At 43.0% G+C, this 19,115-nt stretch overlaps 1 protein-coding gene across 1 annotated transcript in view; it reads left to right on the top strand.

The window, feature by feature from the left end:
* Positions 1 to 201: 201 nt before the first annotated feature.
* Positions 202 to 19,115, top strand: part of LOC126419916 (protein diaphanous) — a 361,964-nt gene continuing 343,050 nt past the window's right edge. The window contains exon 1 of the mRNA XM_050087195.1: positions 202 to 797. Within this exon, the coding sequence (XP_049943152.1) occupies positions 762 to 797 (36 nt within the window). The 5' untranslated portion in view covers positions 202 to 761. The remainder of the gene's footprint in view (positions 798 to 19,115) is intronic.

Genomic DNA, 19,115 nt, shown 5'->3' with positions numbered 1-19,115 from the left:
GATTTTACAGCATCTACCAATACTTGTGTGGCAAATTCACAATACAGCAGCAAACAAAACTCGCAAATTTCTCCAACTGTCAAATCCCTTCCCCCACGTGCATTGCTGCCGTCAAGTTGTGCCATCTATGAGCGTGGTTTAGAGGTTTCGCGTCTTTTGTTCACGCTCGGCGTCGAACATCTGTGAAGCTAATAGTGTCTCTGCTGCCAGTTTTGAAATGTTTAAGAACAGTGGATACACGTGCGACAGGGAAGATTTTGTGTATTTTCGTTTTATTATGACAAAAATCACTAAATGGCCTTAGGCATGATATGAATGTATTATGCCGATAATTGCGTACACGGAACAGGAAAACTTTAATGGTTTCGCGTTGTGCCAACATCTGTGGTGTGAGTTGGTGTACTTTTCAAACGTTTGTTGTATAGTGTGTACCACGTCTGTACTAAGGTGTTCCAGGGGGACGCGCGCGGGTGCTGAATGTGTACGATAATGTGCATGTGAAAATAAGAACTCGTACTAAACGCATTGTGTATGTCGAAACAGCGATTTATAAGACCACGAATCCATACAGACTGTTGTTCGTGACAGCGAGTTTAACATCTCATATTAATAACATCTCGTTTCAATGCCAAATGCATAAGACTTTACTTTCCAACGAAGGAGCCAATGTAATAGTGTAACAAAGTACAAAGGAGGCTTTGCGTGTGTTATTTTCCAGTGTTGGAAATGTGAATTATATATAAAAGGAAATAACATTCAGGATGTCACGACAGGAGAAGGGGAAGTCTGCCAGCTTCGTAAGTACCTTCCTTCCAATTTGTCATTTTACCTCTTGTATACACAGTACTGGTGGATTCACTCCTTAAGTCTCATGTCTGCGTCTGTTGATTATTTAATTTGATTTTGTTGTCAAAGCACAATGACTGTCGTAAACATTGTTTTGCCCTTATGTTAACTGAAGTACGCAAATCTTGGCGTTTAGACATTAATTACGATGGAAAATTAGACTCTTGGTAATTGTGCTGCAGAATTAACTTTTGTCATTTCGTACAGAAATTGTTGAGATGACTATGTCAGTCAGTTGATTCAGGTTTATAGGTTTTTCGAGATCATTGAAATGTCGGTACACAAGATAGTCATAATATTCACATTTTGTGCTTTACGAAGCAGTATTGCTACTTTTAAATGAGTGGCGCTGTAGGTGTATAGTTTCTATAATTACAAAGTGATGCTACTCTCCTTTGTATTAAAACGTAATTTACCAGCACTTGAGTTTCCTTTACGACACTAGGTGCAATAAGAATGTTGTAGCAGATATTATAAATTTAATGTTTTTTTCTTTCGAAGAATGTTTGGAGGTATCAGGATTATTTGTGTTAAACTGCAGTTTTACATTTCGTGTACAGAACAAATCGGGAGAAGGCTACGTTCGACATGGCACATACTGGAGGATACATGTACACATTTATCAGTGTATTGGGTGAGATGTGGTCTACCAGCACAGTGTTTATTGACATTGGAAACTTCGTGCACTTTCTAGTTTTCCCTGCTAGACTCTTTAGCAGGTGGTTGGTTGGCTTTCGTGCAAGCAGTGTTTCATTTCATGAGCCGTTGCTCGTTTCTCTTGGGTACGTTCACAAGGATGTTCATGTCATCCGACACCCACATCACGTATCTCTGATTCACTTATGTGTTAGTACGTCGCTTCTATCGCAGCGTTAGACCTTCGTAAGAACCTGTCAGCATTGCGGTGAGAAGTATGCCATACCGATTCACCACCACTGGCACAAGATAAAGCATGTTACGGAACAGCTGTTTATACTTGTGTGTTACTTCTATACCAGGTATTATGCGTACTTAATTGACTTTTGTAAAACAAATCTGAGAGAGATTCCCTCATCCATTGTCCTAAACATCTCTATTGCCATTTGTCTATATCTGTTACAGCAAATGAAGGAGACTAGACTGTGGGTGTACACAATAGCAGACATATTCTCTAACGACATAAAGATTTCGTATGATTTCATTTTCACATTTCTGTGATTTATCATATTGCATACGTGAAAAAGTGACAATAAAAATATCTAATATTTAGACATATTAAAATTTAAAACATTGGGACATTGAGTGCAAATAACGTATGTGAATAAAACTTTAAAATACCGTATTCACAAGTTTACATTAATTTGTCTAAGTTAATTATGGCTGTGGACTGGATTACTTGAAGGTACTGGTAAGTTAATTTTTAGCTGGCAGTCCCACTTCGGTGCTGCTGTTGCAGCTTCTAAGAGTAATTCCATTCTCCCTGATAAGCACGAGATCACGGCCATGATCGGCTGATGCGGGTTGTTTAGGCGCGCCGCAGTTACGTTAAGGTGTCTTCAATACATGCCCTTTCAGCAAGAGAGACTGTGTATCTTCAGTGGCAAGTTCAGAGTCTGTTCAGCCTAATCCAGTCCTTGCGTGATATTTCTAATCCTGGCGGAACTATTCCTCCTGTGAATGCACCTTGTAGATGTTCTGCATACGTGTTCCACCGGTTGTTCTAATGCTCTAACGAGTTGAACTAGATCTTGGCTTTTGTAATCGAACCTAGTTAGTACGCAGTGTTTCTTGTCTGTCAGGTGTGGGCTAGACCTAAGCCTGTTTTCTTCTAAGTAGTAGTAGTAGTCGGATCTGACGATGGAATGGAAGTTGCAGGCTGGTGGACCTTCGGGAAACTTCTGTGTTGACGAACTGTGGATGAAATTTTGTCGCTATAACATTTATTTTCTGTTATTGCTCAGATACCTTTTCCCATGGAGAAAGGATAAATGTCATCTGGCGGACCTTAAAATTGTAAAGTGTCAGATGATAATATACCTTTGAAACTACTTACAGAACAATAAAGCTTTTAGCGCTATTGGGGAGGTTACAAATAAAAATTTCTTTGTAAAAACTGTGGACCACAACAGATGGAGAAGTGACTTTCGATGTGCCCTTGGGGAAGAGGGCTGAGATCCTTCGTGTTTATGCTGTACAGTAATGACCTCAAAGACAATGTTAATGGTAACCTCAGACTTCTCGCAAATAATGCACTTATCTATAACGAAGTTCTCTCTGAAAAAAGCTGCACAAATATTTAGTCAGATCTTGATAAGATTTTAAGTCGTACAGAGATTGCCAGCTTGCTTTAAATATTCAGAAATGTAGAATTTTGCATTTAACAAAACGAGAAAACGTAGTGTCCTAAGACTGCCATATCAGTAACTCGCAGTTTGACTGTGATAAACTTATATAAATACTTGGGTGTAACACGTTTTAGGGATTTGAAATGGAATGATTACAGAGTCTGAAGCATAGGTAAAGCAGGCGACTGGCTTCATTTTATTAGTAGAATACAATAGGGAAGCCGGCCAATGTGGCCGAGCGGTTCTAGGCGCTTCAGTCTGGAACCGCGCGGTCACTGGGGTCGCAGGTTCGAATCCTGCCTCGGGCATGGTTGTGTGTGGGGTTCCTTAGGTTAGTTAGGTTTACGTAGTTCTAAGTTCTATGGGACTGATGACCTCAGATGTTAAGTCCCGTAGTTCTCAGAGCTATTTGAACACTAGGGAAATACAATCAGTTTCCACTCTACAAAGCGTGTCAGCTTAAAAATCACCCTCATGGCCCATCCTAGAATATTGGAAATTTTACCAAATAGGACCAACGAGGGGATACTGAACGTACACACAGAAGTGCAGCACGAATTGTATCACGTTTGTTTGACTTGTGGGAAAGTGTCACAGAGATGCTGTAGAAAATGGAGGGACAGACACTTATAGATGAACGCATGCTGTTACAGAGTTTCAAGAACCAATTTTTAAATGATAACTGGTACTACAAAACCCAACGTACCGCTGCTGTAGAAACCGTGAGGACAAGATTGGATTGATTACAACGCGCACAAAGGCGATTTAAGCAGCTATTCTCCCCACGCTCCATGTGCACTTCAGTGGTTTGCTGAGTATGGATGTAGATGTATAAAGTGATCTTCCTGAAGGCATCATCCTGGGCATTCGTGTGAAGAGATTTACGAAAGCCACGGTAAGCCTAACTTTAGACACGAAAGGCGGCCAAACCTAGATTTTAATTCTGCTTCGTTCGAAAGCAAGTTCATTGCCTTGTCTCTCTTTGTCCTGGAGTGACAAACAAATGTTTTCCTAAATCGTTTCAAGAGACTGCCAGAGTAGTTCCACATCTGAACATAATTCCTTTTGCCATTGGCACTGTTATAGTGTAATCGAGAGTGTGCACGGTAGTGTATGTATCTATGAGGCGTGGTGTATTTACTGTCGTAGATAGTGGAGGGATATGAACTATAGTTAAATCCATTTCGCACACAGACTATGAGAGCCGCCGAGCGCGGTCCAGGATCTGGCAGCGGCGGCAGTCTTCCCATGCAGACAGTCGTGCAGTGGTCGCCAGTTTTTCCCGGCTCCCATTTCTCGCATCGCTGACCCTCAGCACCCGTGTCCAGTCACGCCGCACGATCCAGTGCGCAGCCCCCAGCCGAACGCTCCCTCACTTTCTTCTGGACTTCCTCTCCTTTGGCTTCGTGTACATACGTCACACGTCATAATCAACTCCGTCGCTTGTTTTCAGCCTGTCGTTTCAGGAGGAGGATAAGAATGTAGTATTGTTATTATTATTACTGTCGTACCACAGTGTAGAATATAAACATGTAAATACACAATGTATTTACAGGTTAATGTTTAAATTTGACTGCCGTATCCCAAAACTCGCTGTCGCTTTATGCAAGTCTCTCAGACATCCTTTAAAATATAGGATAGTTAAAAAAAAAGAACAAATTTAAATTAATTTACTAAAGACAATCTATGAACGACAGAAACACATTGCACGTGTCACTGGATAGAGGAAAATTCAAAGTTTTATCTTCTCACAGACACGACTATTCACTCAACATGAGCACCATGCGTCGCTCGAGAAACATCGACACGGTAGTCAGTTTCATTCCGAAAACGACTTAATAGGTCCCTGTTTTTTTATTCGACAGCTTCAACGTTTGGATTTCTCAGCTCTTGAAGAGAAGTTGCCATAGGTGGGACAAAGACTGTCTTTTCTGTATCCCACAGAAAAAAAAGGCAAGATGTGAGATCTGGTGACCTGGGAGGCCAAAAGCAGTGAATAAGATTTTGTTGTCCACCTGTTGCAAACCAGCATTGTGGGATTCAGTTGTTAAGATAACGCCGCACCTCAAGATGAAAGTGAGGCGGGGCGCCGTCATGCTCACAAATGAAATCATTGGAATCTTCGTGAAGCTGAGCAAACAAACGATTTTGCAGAATGTCCAGGTATGACCTTCCGGTCAGTGTTTCCTCCGCAAAAACGAAAGGTACGTAAACTTAGTGAACAGAAGCGGCACGAAACATTCAGTTTCGGTGGGTCTCTCTCATGTTCGACGATGACACCAGGATTTTGGGACCCCAAATTCTTGCATTATGGCAGTTGACTCTTCCCGATAGAAGAAACGTCGATTCGCCAGAAAAGATGAATTGTTCAGAAAAAGTGTCCTCTGTCAGATTCTGGAAAACTGAAATGCAAAATTTTTACCTTCTATTATTAGTCGCCGGGACGCAATTGCTGCCGTAACTGCAACGTGTAAGGTTTCACATACTGGCGCCGTTTCAGAAAACGTTACACCGCCTATTCAGAAAGTTGAAATTCCTGGCCTGCACGTCTTGTGTACTTCCGAGGGCTCTATGTGAACGCATATGGGATACGCGCGACATTTTTGTAAGACGTGAGAGCTATTCCCTTTGCGTATGCAACCAACTTCCAAAATTTTGTATGTATGTCATCGAACTGCTTGTGCAGAGGCGGCTTCTTGCTGAATCGACGGCAGAATGCACGTGTCACTTGTAAAATGGATAGACTTAGCGCAAATTCGAACACACACAAAGATTTATGTTGTGGTGTACTTGTCATGTTGCTACATACAATCAGCATCGCATCTGGGTCAAAATTTTGAACCTCCCTCTATCCAGCGAGTTGCCCAATGTGTTTCTGTCTGTAATAATTTGTCTGAAATAAACAACTGAAATCTGTTCTTTCCTTTCTAATCAACCGATATTTCTTCTAGCTTTTCCGCCGCACCACGGCCACACTTTATACTTTCGTAGTAACCTCAGTTCTTCAAAATGTGGCCCTATCTCCCTTGTCCAGATCGGGTTGAGTCTCGACCTTCTGCTGCGGGACAAATCTTACCCTACAACCTTCATCGCTGGATTTGGAAGTCGGTGGATGTAGTGGGATGGATGTTCATTTCGCACATGGTCCATGTGTTGCGGAACAGCTGCTTAAGTAACTTCACGTACTATACAACTTTATCGTAAAGATTTTGCCAAAAATTTGCTTTCGCCGTATCTGCAGTTCGCGTAACGGAAGAGTGACAATACTTGTATCTTGCTAAACTGCCTTAAACAGAAATAGATTATCATAAACTGTTGCGATCACATGTGCGCCGAATGCTTGGTATACTGCGGTACAGTGACTCCCTTTTGCTTCTGTTTCGCTATGATGAGCTAACTGGTTCGCAGTTAAGTGTTACTAAGACTGTCTGTGGCCTGCACTGTCATCATTAGATCTAACACAATAAGACACAGAAACTACACTGTCTGATAAAAAAATTTGAAGCACCAAGAAGGGGAGGGGGAAACGAAATAAACCTTCGCGGGTTGAAAGGGTACATAATGTTATTTCGGTGATTAAAAAGTCTAGTCAGATTTATAAAGAAATTGGCACTATGAGTCCTGTTGTCAGTATGATGTCGCACCTCCTCTGGTATGGATGCATATACTGATTCGGTTGGTAAGGGTATCATAAAGCCGTTGTAGCCTCTCCTGAGGCCAGCTGGCTCACAACTGCTGTAACTGGGCCCTGTGTCGCGCCCCGGGTCTGGTGGTGCGTTTCACCAGTATAGGGCTGGTGTTACCTGCATGGCGCAATGAGGACGTTGGCGACATCATCCGAGTGCTTTTCTAAAATGGTATTCACCATTCACAACCTTTATAACGGAGATGAGATGAAGAAAGAATATCCTTGGTTGATTGGGAGCCTGGTAATGTCAGTATTGTCGACTACAAAGGAGGAGTGGTGCACATAGATTCTGCAGAAATTGTAAGCTATTACTTTGATGTAACACTTTTATTGAACTGTTAGGTACAAGTGACATTAGAGATAATTGGAGTAGGTTAGGTGTCAGATCTGCTACCCTTTACTATACAGTCACTTAGTCGCACATTTTATGATAACTATTGCCCCCTGGGTCCGTTTCAGTATTACTATACTATGTGATCAGAAGTATCCGGACATCCCCAAAAAAATACATTTCTCATATTAGGTGCATTGTGGAGCCACCTGCTGCCAGCGACCTCAGTAGCCATTAGACATCGTGATCATATGTGTCATACGTCTCTACGCGCGATTTCTACACTCGTAAACATCCCTAGGTCCACTGTTCCCGATGTGATAAAGAAGTGGAAACGTGAAGGGACACGCACAGCACCAAAGCGTACAGGCCGACCTCGTCTGTTGAGTGACAGAGGCCGCCGACATTTGAAGAGGGTCGTAATGTGCAATAGGCAAACATCTATCCAGACCATCACACAGGAGTTCCAAACTGCATCAGGATCCGCTGTGAGTACTATGACAGTTAGATGGAAGGTGAAAAAACTTGGATTTCATGGCCGAGTGGCTGCTCATAAGCCACACATCACGCCGGTAAATGCCAAACGACGCCTTGCTTGGTGTAAGGAGCGTTAACATTGGACTACTGAATAGTGGAAAAACGCTGTGTGGAGTGACGAGTCACGGTACACAATGTGGCGATCCGATGGCGGGTTGTGGGTATGGCGAAGGCCCAGTGAACGTCATCTGCCAGCGTGTGTAGTGCAACAGTAAAATTCGGAGGCGGTGGTATTACGGTGTAGCTTGCACCCTTTGTTGTTTTACTTGGCACTACCACAGCACAGGCGTACATTGACGTTTTAAGAACCTTCTTCGTTCCCAATGGCGAAGAGCAATTCGGGGATGGCGATTGCATCTTTCAACACGATCGAGCATCTGTTCATAATGCAGACCTGTGGCGGACTGGTTACGCGACAATAACATCCCTGTAATGGACTGGACTGCACAGAATCCTGGTCTGAATCCTATATAACACCTTTAGGGTGTTTTGGAAAGCCGACTCCGTGCCAGGCCTCACCGACCGACGTCGATACCTATCAGTGCAGCAATCTGTGAAGAATGGGCTGCCATTCCCCAAGAAACCTTTCAGCACCTGATAGAACGTATGCCTGCGAGAGTGGAAGCTGTCATCAAGTCTAAGGGTGGGCCAACACCATATTGAATTCCAGCATTACCGATGGAGGGCGCCACGAACTTGTCAGTAATTTTCAGCCAGGTGTTCGGATACTTTTGATCACATAGTGTACGTTAGTGCAACGAAGTGGCATAAAATAAATCTTAATTTCAAACACAAGCGAGTAGGTGCAATGCAGTATGAGTGTAATTTTTCACCCATCAACTACATAAGCAGTTCACGCGTAAGGCCAAAGTTAATGTTCACTGCAATCATCATCTTCCTGAGAGGTCTGTTTACAAACTGGAGCAGGCCCTAACTGAACTAAAGCATGTCATCACATTACCGTAGCTGTTGTGTCATAGGAAATACTGCCACCGCCTTTAGATTCGTCAAGAAGGCGCTGCTACAGGGTAATGAGAATATGCAACAAAATTGCAGTGGACTGTTATTTTCACTTCCAGCAGCCGTCGTCAAGAGGGCTTTGATGATCATTAAGAACCTCCACAAGCAAGTGTTAAGATCGAGATAGGAGGGAACGTTTTCGATTTTGGAGTGGTAGATGGTGATTTTTAGGTCAAACGTGCACTTAGTTTTTGATTTAGTTTCCTTTTAAATTAGTGCATTTTGTCCGATATCGTCGCAGTTAGTAGATTCTGACCCTGTACTCAGTTTCTTGAAGCTTTGTAAACACTGTATATGGTTGTCATAACCACTTTACTGGTCTCAAAAAAAACGTTCTCTAGCAACAAATTTCTTCAGATATGGGAGCAGATGCAATTCAAATGATGCCAAATCTGGTGAATACAATGGATGTTTCAACAATTTGTGCTTTACATCCTTCAGGTTTCCCACTGCCTAACCCGAACGACGTTCCGCAGTGGTAGAGTACTAGACTCGCATTCGTGAGGACGCTGGTTTAAATCCCTGTCTGGAAATTCATTTAGGTCTTCCATGTTTTCCTTAAATCGCTTTAGGGAAATGACCCAATGGGTTCTTTGATAAGGGCACGACCAATTTCCTCCCCAATCCGAGCATACGCTCTGTCTCTGATTTCGTCGTCAGCAGGTGGTTAAACCGTAAATTCCTTCCCTCCCATTGTATAAACACTTTGTAGGTAAGTCTATTGTACAGAAAATGAACTCTCTCTTTATCTCTTCTCCCCCCCCCCCCCCCTCGATCACTCACACTCTCTCTCTCTCTCTCTCTCTCTCTCTCTCTAGGCAAGGCCTTGTCTGTGGCACTTTTTCCTTTTTTCCTTAAAGTTAATCCAGTAGACTTGAGTAGTATTCACCAGTTATTATTCTATACTTTGCAAGATATTTAGTAACGAGAACCCTTTTGCATCTCAGAACCCTGTCCGTAACCATCGAACCATTGCATCAAATTATATCGACCTTACCTTGCTGCTGCTTCTCTTTTTCGTTTCGACTGCTGTCTAGTTTCTGGCTGAAGTGCTAAAATTCACGTCTCATTCAGAGTAACAAATCGAAGCTGCCCGAACATTCATTTTCATATTTAATTTCGGGCAGAATTCAAAAAATTCGGCACCGATGTTGCACACATCATTATCATAATTAACTTTTCATGCAAATTGCACCGTACTCTTTCTTGGGAAATGTCTATATTGTCAACAATTTCATACCTTTCATCGCTGATTGTCTATTACCTTGCTGTGCGATTTCTTGATGTTTTCAGTTACTGATTTAAGATATCCTTCATGTGAATCATCTTCAAGAGAAGGAGAGACAAGCTTGCTTCAGCTGCTAATTTCTTTACGGACTGAACGCGAAGGCTCCTTGGTAGTAAGTTGATCATGTAATTTGGTTTGAATCTAAGATGTGTGTCACTCAACCATGATGTTATTTTCATTGCGCTTCACTGCACGTCATAAGATGTAAGCTTACGTTTGTGAGCGCTATGAATAAATTCGACCTGTTGTCCAGAGGAGAAAGAAAGAGGAAAAATTACGATCACAGGATTTGATAATACTTTTCAATCGATCATCATTTATATGGAGTACGCCACGCCCAGCAATTCTGTTGTACACCACTTTATCTCATGACATACCGTGCTCCACGTTAAGTCGAACATTGTCGTAAATACCACGTGGGTCGTACAAGAGAACACTGTGGCGGAATCAAAAATAAAATATTACCAACTTCATTTCTGTGCTACATTTGCTCATTTCAAACCAATGCTTTTTTTTTGAGGTGGGGGGGGGGGGGGGAGTATGAAAGTACACATTCATGAGTGAGCTGCGATTGCCAAAGTTGTTATAAATCGGAGCGCACAGAAGTAATTTCAGCGATGCTGTGACTAAGAAACTGTGACTTTTCTACTATTTTTTTTCGCATGGAAAACGCTAGGAGAACACATATGTTGTTTTGAGCAGGAGACTGTATTTTCTCGAGATGGAAAGTGCACAATTACCGTATTCCGAAGAGCATGAGAAGGAAATTACGTCTCTCTGACCTCTATAATGGCCAAACCATAATATAACCTGCCGATGTTCGGCACCAGCTATACAAGCAGCTATTAGAAGGAAAAATGACTTCCCCATATTCAAAATGTTGGAGCTGCGGTCCCAGCACCCAATCTTCGGCGAGATGGAGAAAATTATGCTGTCGCTGAAATTCGAACAGTTTTATGGCAAGGTATGGTATAAAATCCCAGAGACTTCAATTAATACCATATCGCGTCGATGTACAAGGAGATGCATAGTGTTTTGAACTAAAAAGTGTCATTAAGTGGAGAACGTGTTCTTTCGTTGCACATCTAAAGACGGCGGAGGACGAAATTTGCACTGTGTTGTTCTTTTTTTCATGCTTATTCTAGATACGCGAGAATTCCGTAGTGCACACATCAGGCGAATTTAAAATTTAGATTCTCGCCAAAATTGGTTTTGAAAGCTTTCGGTGTGGTGTAGACGAAGTTTTCCCTCCTTTTTTGGAGGTATCGCAGTGAGAGTAACCAGAAATGTGCTACATGTCTCGTCAATCGAGGGAGAAAAAAAGAAGAAAACATTTGTTGGAGGTCAAACACAGCGAATGTGGAGTCAGAAAGTTCCTCGGTCGTTGCCCCAGGACCCAAACAAACAAGTGACCACGAACCGCACACTGCGGAGAGATAGCCACTGGACAGAGAAAGTGTGCGTTACGAACCTTACAGACGACTGTACTGAGTTCCGTGGTTTTGAAAACCAGAATCGTTAGAGACTCTCCTCACGAGAGGATGCAATATACAGAATGATGACACAAACTTTCAGGTATGATCAAGGGTAAATGCATCAATTTCAGGTAGGGGGACCCTGATCTGGAAACGACCGAGACGGGAGTTGTAAGCGGAATTCGTTGTGGTACCTCTGACAGTGGAATACGTGTACGGTATTGTTACGAAGTTTGTAGGGTAGACAGTTCCGACGAGCACTTAGTTGTAGAGGTTGGGATAATAACTCGACTAATCCAGTATGGCGTAATGTGTACTGACATGAGCAATTCTGGTGTACAATGTCTGTATCGTAGTAGATTGCACTCTGTGTTTATAAATTGAAGTACTAACGTTGATGAACCATAACCAAATGGACGTGCACCCAGTGACGGCACTTATTGCACACACACGAAAATCATGTTTATAACAAACGACAGCAGCAAAGAAGCGCAGAGTTTGTGCAGAACCACGTAACCGCGCAGATGATATCCGGCTTACACCATGTTTCCAAGACTGTTCCAACGATGAAGTGAAACAAGGCGATTGATAGAATAGCACAACGACCTAGGACGACGACGAACTACACACACTCCCGGCTTTGAAGATTTCGTGCTTGCTAAAGTGAATGAAGCGCCTGCAATCAGCACTCGATCAGTTGCTCGAGAAATGAATGTTTCACAGAGTACTGTGCATCGATTATTACGGGGAATGCAGCTACATGCCCTACCAGTCACATAAAGTGCATGTTTTGACTCCTGACGACTTCGGTCTTAGTGCCGCGTTCACCCATTAGTCCTTGAAGCGCCTTGCAGTCGATACTCAATTTCCTGCGTATCTACATTTCTCGGTTTAAGCTTCTTTCACCAGAGACGGATTGCTAAATAGTCACAGAAGTCATGTTTAGGCCGATGAGAATCCGACGCTGCGGTTGCGGAGAGCCATCAAACACAGGCTGTCAGTCCATGTGTGCGCAGGCGTAGTCAGTAATTACGTACTCTGCCCGCTTCTTCTGCCTCCCTGTTTAAATGCACCATTGTACACAGTGCTTATTAAGAGACATACTACCCATGTTCTTGGAACATATCGCACTTGTTATTCGTCAACGGATGTGATTCCAACGTGGTGGATCCCCACCTCACTTTGGATTGAGGATTAGTGAACACCTGGATCAGACATTCTCTGAAAATTGGCTTGACATGGGTTTGTTTTGTGGCAGCACGTTCACCGGAGCTCACCCCACTTGATTTCTTCTTGTTGGACCATATGAAAAGTCTTGTGTACGAGACGCCTGTCGAGACTGGAGGCATCTCCTGGCAAGAATTCTCGATGCCTACGACGCTGTTCAAGCCGCGGATATTAGAACGGGTACTACAGAACGTTGTGCGACGATGCCATGCCTACATTGACTCTGGGGCACGCCATTTTGAATAACTGTTGTTAACGTAGCCCTTGAAAGTTGTCCAGGTAAATTAAATTCTGTATTATTGTACCGTAGAATTTTCGGTCTCTCTGACATCATGTTACGCGCGCTGGTACTAGCCCATCAGTAGGGGAAATTATCTGAGGGTTTGGAGAGTATTCAGCGGGAAGTCAGTTGTTTGCTGAGAAGTTTAATAGTGTCCAAATGCCAGCAAAGAGTACTATGCAGCGCTTACTCCGAAAATGGCGTCAGACGGGATCTGTTTTGAACAAATCAAACATTTCGAAACGTGCCCGCACGCCAGAAAGTGTGGCTGCAGTTCACCAGGAAGTGCTTCAGAATCGTACCAAATCAATCCGACGCCTGTCGCAGGAGACCGACATATCATGGCGGACATGCGGACGAATACTACACCTTGTTGAATCCTGCCTACTCGTCAATATGGGATGTCTAGGAAACCTGCTTTCTGGGATCGCTAGACAACTATTCAAGCAAATCGTACTAATGAGTTTTATTACGAAAAGTAAATGACAATACTTAACTTTGAGAATTACATAGATGTGTCGCAAGCAAAGGGCGACACACAGAATAAGCAAATTTCTTCAGTATAGACAATTCTACATACTACAAGCGAAATGACAGGTCTTGAAGCTATTGTAGAACTGGGGCGCGACCAATCGGGCGCGGCGCTTATGCCCTCTTCGCATAGAGGTCACTGCTATCGCGTTGTCGTCCTGGAGAGGGGTCGGTCAGCGTACAATTGGCGGACGGCTTGTCACAGCCCTCTCTGTTCTCTCGTTCCCGACCGGCTTGCCGGCGCTTGACTTTACGCCATAACACTCTTGGACCAGGACATGCATCCCTACCGAGTGCCTGTTGTTCATGCATTAAAACCAGCAGATTCTCCTCAGCGCCTCCAGATTTGTGGGTGACTGTTCACTGAAGTAACAATGAATAGCTTGACAATGGATCTGCTCTTTATGTCTGATGAAGCCTGGTTTCACTGACTGTCAATTCACAGAATCACGGTTGTGGGCAGCGGTGAATCCGCATAATTTTCACGATACAGCATTGCGTGATCAAAAGGTTCGAGTTTGGCGCGCTAGTGTCTCGACGCCACATATCGGTTTCATCTTCCGTTAGACGCTACTTCGGTGCGTTACATTGCCAACATTTTCAGCACCATTGGAGGAGGAGAAAAAAACCTCCAGTTACTTCCAACAGGATGGAGCAACCGCCCATACAGCGGAACCTTGGAGCACAATTACGCAATCTTCACATGTGCCAGATTCGTTAACAGAGATCAGTCAGGTCGCAGCCCTAGCTGGCCACACAAGTCACCAAATCTGTCAGTGTACGATTAGTTTGTATGGGGAGTCCTCAAGTCTAAAGTGTATTGCAACAACCCTCATAGTCTTCAAGAACGACAGCAGAACATTTCGGATGAGATTGCAGCAATTCGATCAGTCCAGCTTCAATCCGCCTTCAGCAACTTGCTGATCAGGGTCCAAAGTGCCTAAAGATGAATGGTGATCACTTTCAACATCTGCTGTAGTCAGGTTAGTACTATATTTCCTTTCCTCTGCTGTGTTTCTTTGTACCCTGGAATTTGTTCTCCGGGCTGCTTTTGTATGTCCCACCCTTTATATCTTCGTATTTATATTTAGTGAAGTTCACAAACTTACTGTAATGATAGCTTGTGATAATAATATTTTTAGGTAATCTGTGTATTAAAAAATTATAAAAGTTGTCCAAAAGAATAGGTTAGTTACCTTCATCAGATAACGAATATAGCCAGGCACTTTCCTGGTCAGTAAGTCCACCATATGCAGTGTGTGTAGAAAATAATGACAGGAGTGGGTACTGTATCATTTGTATGTTTCAGCGGATACGCCGAAGTGCAGCAGTTACTTGGCCCCAACGTCACCGAACCCAAGTCTGTTGGACTTACTTCTGTGGGGTCACACCAAGTCGACAATTCACGTATCAAAATTGTGAACAATTCCTCTTGCGCCAGATGTGCAAGCATGTGAGGCAGGACAAACAATGCCAAGTGTACTCAAGAGTGTTAAGGACTCACTGGAGGAAAGGGGGAGTGTTAAGCCTACACTCGGGCGGAAAGTGGTAGTTTTGAACACTTTATGAGAATTCTTGGGAACCACTCGTAAAACGAAAACACATCCCAGTTGAACAAGGTGGTTTTCGAACAGGTCGGAAGTGTGCCGATTGATTCCTTAGTCTCCTGACTTCTATTGAGGCAGGCTTCAAATCTCTTGTTGATCAAACTGCAGCTTATGACACCGTGTGGAGATAGTGGCTTGACATGTAGATCCTAAGAGTATTGCCCCATAGAACTCTCTAGCTTAGCTATTAAATAATATCCTATGCAATAGGTATTTCCAAGTTATCCTAGATAATGGAATCAACAACTGAAGAACTCTGAAGACTATCTCTTCCCCCCCCCCCCCCCTCCCCACTTCCTCAGGGCTTTGTACTAGCACCAGTTGTTTTCAACATGTATCCTGCAGATATTTCTCATACTGACAGCAGAAATATCTCTTACGCTGGTGACCTAACATTGGTATCCGCGGGAAGCCCATAGAGAATTAAAAGGATGTTGACAGATGATCTCTTAATCTTGAGGCAGTTCTGTACCATAACTTGCGAATCAAATCTAACCCAAGTAAAACAGAATGCTCTCAATAATAGACATGCTAACCGTCAACTGCAAATCTATTTTATTGGAAATAAAATACATGGCGCCACTTGAGGATGAACAGCTTCAACGCTCTGCAACTCTGTGCTAGGATTAGTGTACAGAAATGCAGAATATTGTGCTCGTTTATGGCTAAGCAGCAACCATACCAACCAGTCAGACACCCTTCCCAATACAACAATGCATACTATCACAGGCTGTCAAAAAATTACGACTTATTTGCTCCCAACACTAAATCATATTTCTTCAACTGAACTCAGAGGACATAGACGCTTCTTGACAACCGTGAGCTCCCCAGTCATGACTATAGCTGACAGGCCATGATCCCGACAACTGGAAATAAAAATTGCTATAGAAAAAATTTGACGAAGGGTTTGATGTCAACGGGGGCAGACATGGATACAGCAAGCACCATCAGGTGTACAAACCGACCTAAACATCCACACTAGACCAACTGACTTCCATATGCCTCGACATACGTGGAAGCGACCAAATAGAATCCGCACAAACTATTGAGTATGCAAGGAACTTAAAGTGAAAAAATGTGACCGACCAATCATGCAGTTGTGGCGAAACTCCACTGACCATCCAATACGTCTTGCAAGAGCCTGTTTTACCATCATATTCAGGCAACGCGAATGACTTGACTTACGCTGACCGCTGACTGGTTTGAGGTACGTAATAAAGTACTGTACCATGTATGCACGATACTTTCACTTTTTGTGGCTTAATTTTCATTAGTGCTGTTATTTTGTATCTGATTAATAACGCCCAAGTCCAAATGAGGCTAGTGCATTTCTTAGACCTGTACTCATGGTTTTCAGTGCATGTGCAAAGTCTTTTCACAGTACAGGCCATAGCTCGTTCACACATTCCCATAGGTATAGAACGGACGACTTGGGGTATGCGTTCTTTAAGATCATTAATGTCACTAGGTCTTACAGCATACACGCGTTCTTTCACCATTCTACATAGCCAGAGACCACAAGGAGTCAAATGGGTTGGCCGTGGTGGCCATGCCAAAGGCCCACCTCTTCCATTGCAGCGTCTACCAAATGTTTCATCGAGCTATTGTCGAACCTTTAAGGAGTAATGCGGTGGTGCACCATCTCATTGGAAATAACCTGACGTTACAGTACGGCGGAGAAGATTATCAGCAGCAAAATTCTGGAAAATATCTAGATAACACTCTCCCGTTACAGTCCGATCATTAAAAAAAAAGTATGGATCAAGTTCTCCGAACTTCGAGGTGCCGCATTATACGTTAACGTTCGACGAGGATCAAGCGAGTTCTCTTAGTTCATTGGGATTGTCTGTATTACACATACCTTCGTCCTTTCTAGTAACACTTATTCATCTCGTACACAAGAAACTTTATCAGCGTCAGATAGGGCCTGCATCGTTTGAATGTGGTACGGCTTCATTCCTAGACCGAGGAGGAGAATGACACACTTGTCCACGCGATTCCGGTTTCCAGTGCTAATCCCGTACTTGACACTCTTGGTATCCTAAATACTATGCCCTGAACATCTATGATGATATCTTCAATTCGAATATTTTTCTTGGATGCCCGTTGCTTCCTTTAGTCATTGGTCATAGACACGGTGCGCGCAAATTTCTCATGCAGGCGATGGATAGTTAAGCAGCTTGGAGGATCCTCACAAAACCATTGCTGAAATTTTTCTTCTTAATACTGAGGGTGGCAAAAACATTTCCATCCAAGCTGCTATCTTCCTTCTCTCTTCCAGAGTAAGTAGGGTGGCTATTTCTAGTCTGTAACAAAAGAAAATTTAAAATTATTATGTAGTACCATATGAGAGGTAACATCTTTTTGGACAACCCTATATTTCGTTTCATGATTAAGACATCGAAGAGAGAATTCATCTGTAGGTGGCCCATGATCACAGAAGTTTCATGAACTGATACGCGGAAGGATGTACACACAAACAGTCAAGAAATACAGCTTATGGAATCGCTTGGTGTTTTGCCCAACTAGGAACTGAACAGACGTCTGACCTGTCAGTGATAGGGTGTTATAGTGTGCCGCTAGTCGGGATATGTTTCTTGTTTGTGTGATTTGCTCGCTGTGTGGCAGTCGGTCTGAAAGAAACAGACAGTTGGCGAAATCAGCTCGCATCATTTTCTCCAGCCTGCTACCTAATTTGTTCCTGCTGTTATTTGGGAACGGTGAAAGTCAGATGGCGCCGCTGCGCAATGAAGAGCGAAGAGGTCGTCCTATTATGACTCGCCGTAGACTGTGCCCGTTTTTTCACGTGGAAGGATTGTGTGGGGTAGAGTTTTACTTTCCCATGAGATTTGATGATGAAATGCATAAATAATCACACCTAACTACAAAATAGTCCCCTGCCTCTTACAAATACGTCGAGCTTAGTCACATACTGAAGACTTCGAATGAGTTTGGATAAGAAACAGCAGCCTGGATGAGACGGTTTGATGGTCAGAAAACGCACCACCAGCTTGAATTTACGGAAGAGTAGAAGAAAATTCGAGGAGGGGACGCGCAGCTTGACACATCATTGTTTAATCATCCGGTACGCGTCGTACAGAAATTCTCAACAACCTGCAGAGGGAGAAGCTACAAGAAATATGCAGTTTATCATGTAAAGGCTTACTCCTAAAATTCGGAGAGCGTATATTGAAAAACGAGCCCGTAAAAAGTATGATTTTCTCTTACATGCATATTATATGCTGATGTCGACGGTAAAGTCGGAGAAATTCATACTGTCACGAAAACGTACGAGGGGCACCCGAAACAAACCGAACTTATTTTTTAACTTATTTATTCACATTACAAGTATAGGCCTTAAATCGTCTTCAACGTACTTCTCAGTTGCACTAATATACTTGTCTAATCTTTTATTCCATTTTTCAAAACATTGCCTAAATCCATATTTTGTTATGCGTGACAGTGCCTCTGTGTTTCTTTTTTTTTCCCTTCCAATTCAAACGCTTTCCTTTCAAGTCTCTTTTCATTCTAGGAAACAAAAACGTCACACGGGGCAAGGTCTGGTGAGTATGAGAAGTAGGAGTCATACCATTTTTGGCCTGGAAAAGCCAGTAACTTGACTACCTCAAATCAGGCCGCTTCTGCCGCAAGCTGTTGCTCAATCTTTGCGAAACTTCCAAGTAGGAAACCTGACTAAATGTCCGACCCTGCGGAACTAACTCTGAATGGACGACTTCTCTCACATCTAAAAACATATCAGTATTTTTTAATGTTTGATTTAACATTAGTAGCTCTCTTGGGGCGAAGCGAACTTGTAGTCTTCCACCGCTTGGCTGTTGCTTTGATTCAGAATAAAAAAAAAGCTTATCATAAAGTTTCTTCACCTGTGATAGTTCTTGAAAAAAAAAGTTTGTATCATTTCGAGACTCCTCTTTCAAAGCACAGAATGCTCCCACGCGAC

This window comes from Schistocerca serialis, chromosome 9 (assembly GCF_023864345.2).
Source record: "Schistocerca serialis cubense isolate TAMUIC-IGC-003099 chromosome 9, iqSchSeri2.2, whole genome shotgun sequence".
Lineage (NCBI taxonomy): Eukaryota > Metazoa > Arthropoda > Insecta > Orthoptera > Acrididae > Schistocerca > Schistocerca serialis.
The sequence above is the reverse complement of the archived record's forward strand: the minus strand, read 5'-3'. Positions and strand labels throughout refer to the sequence as shown.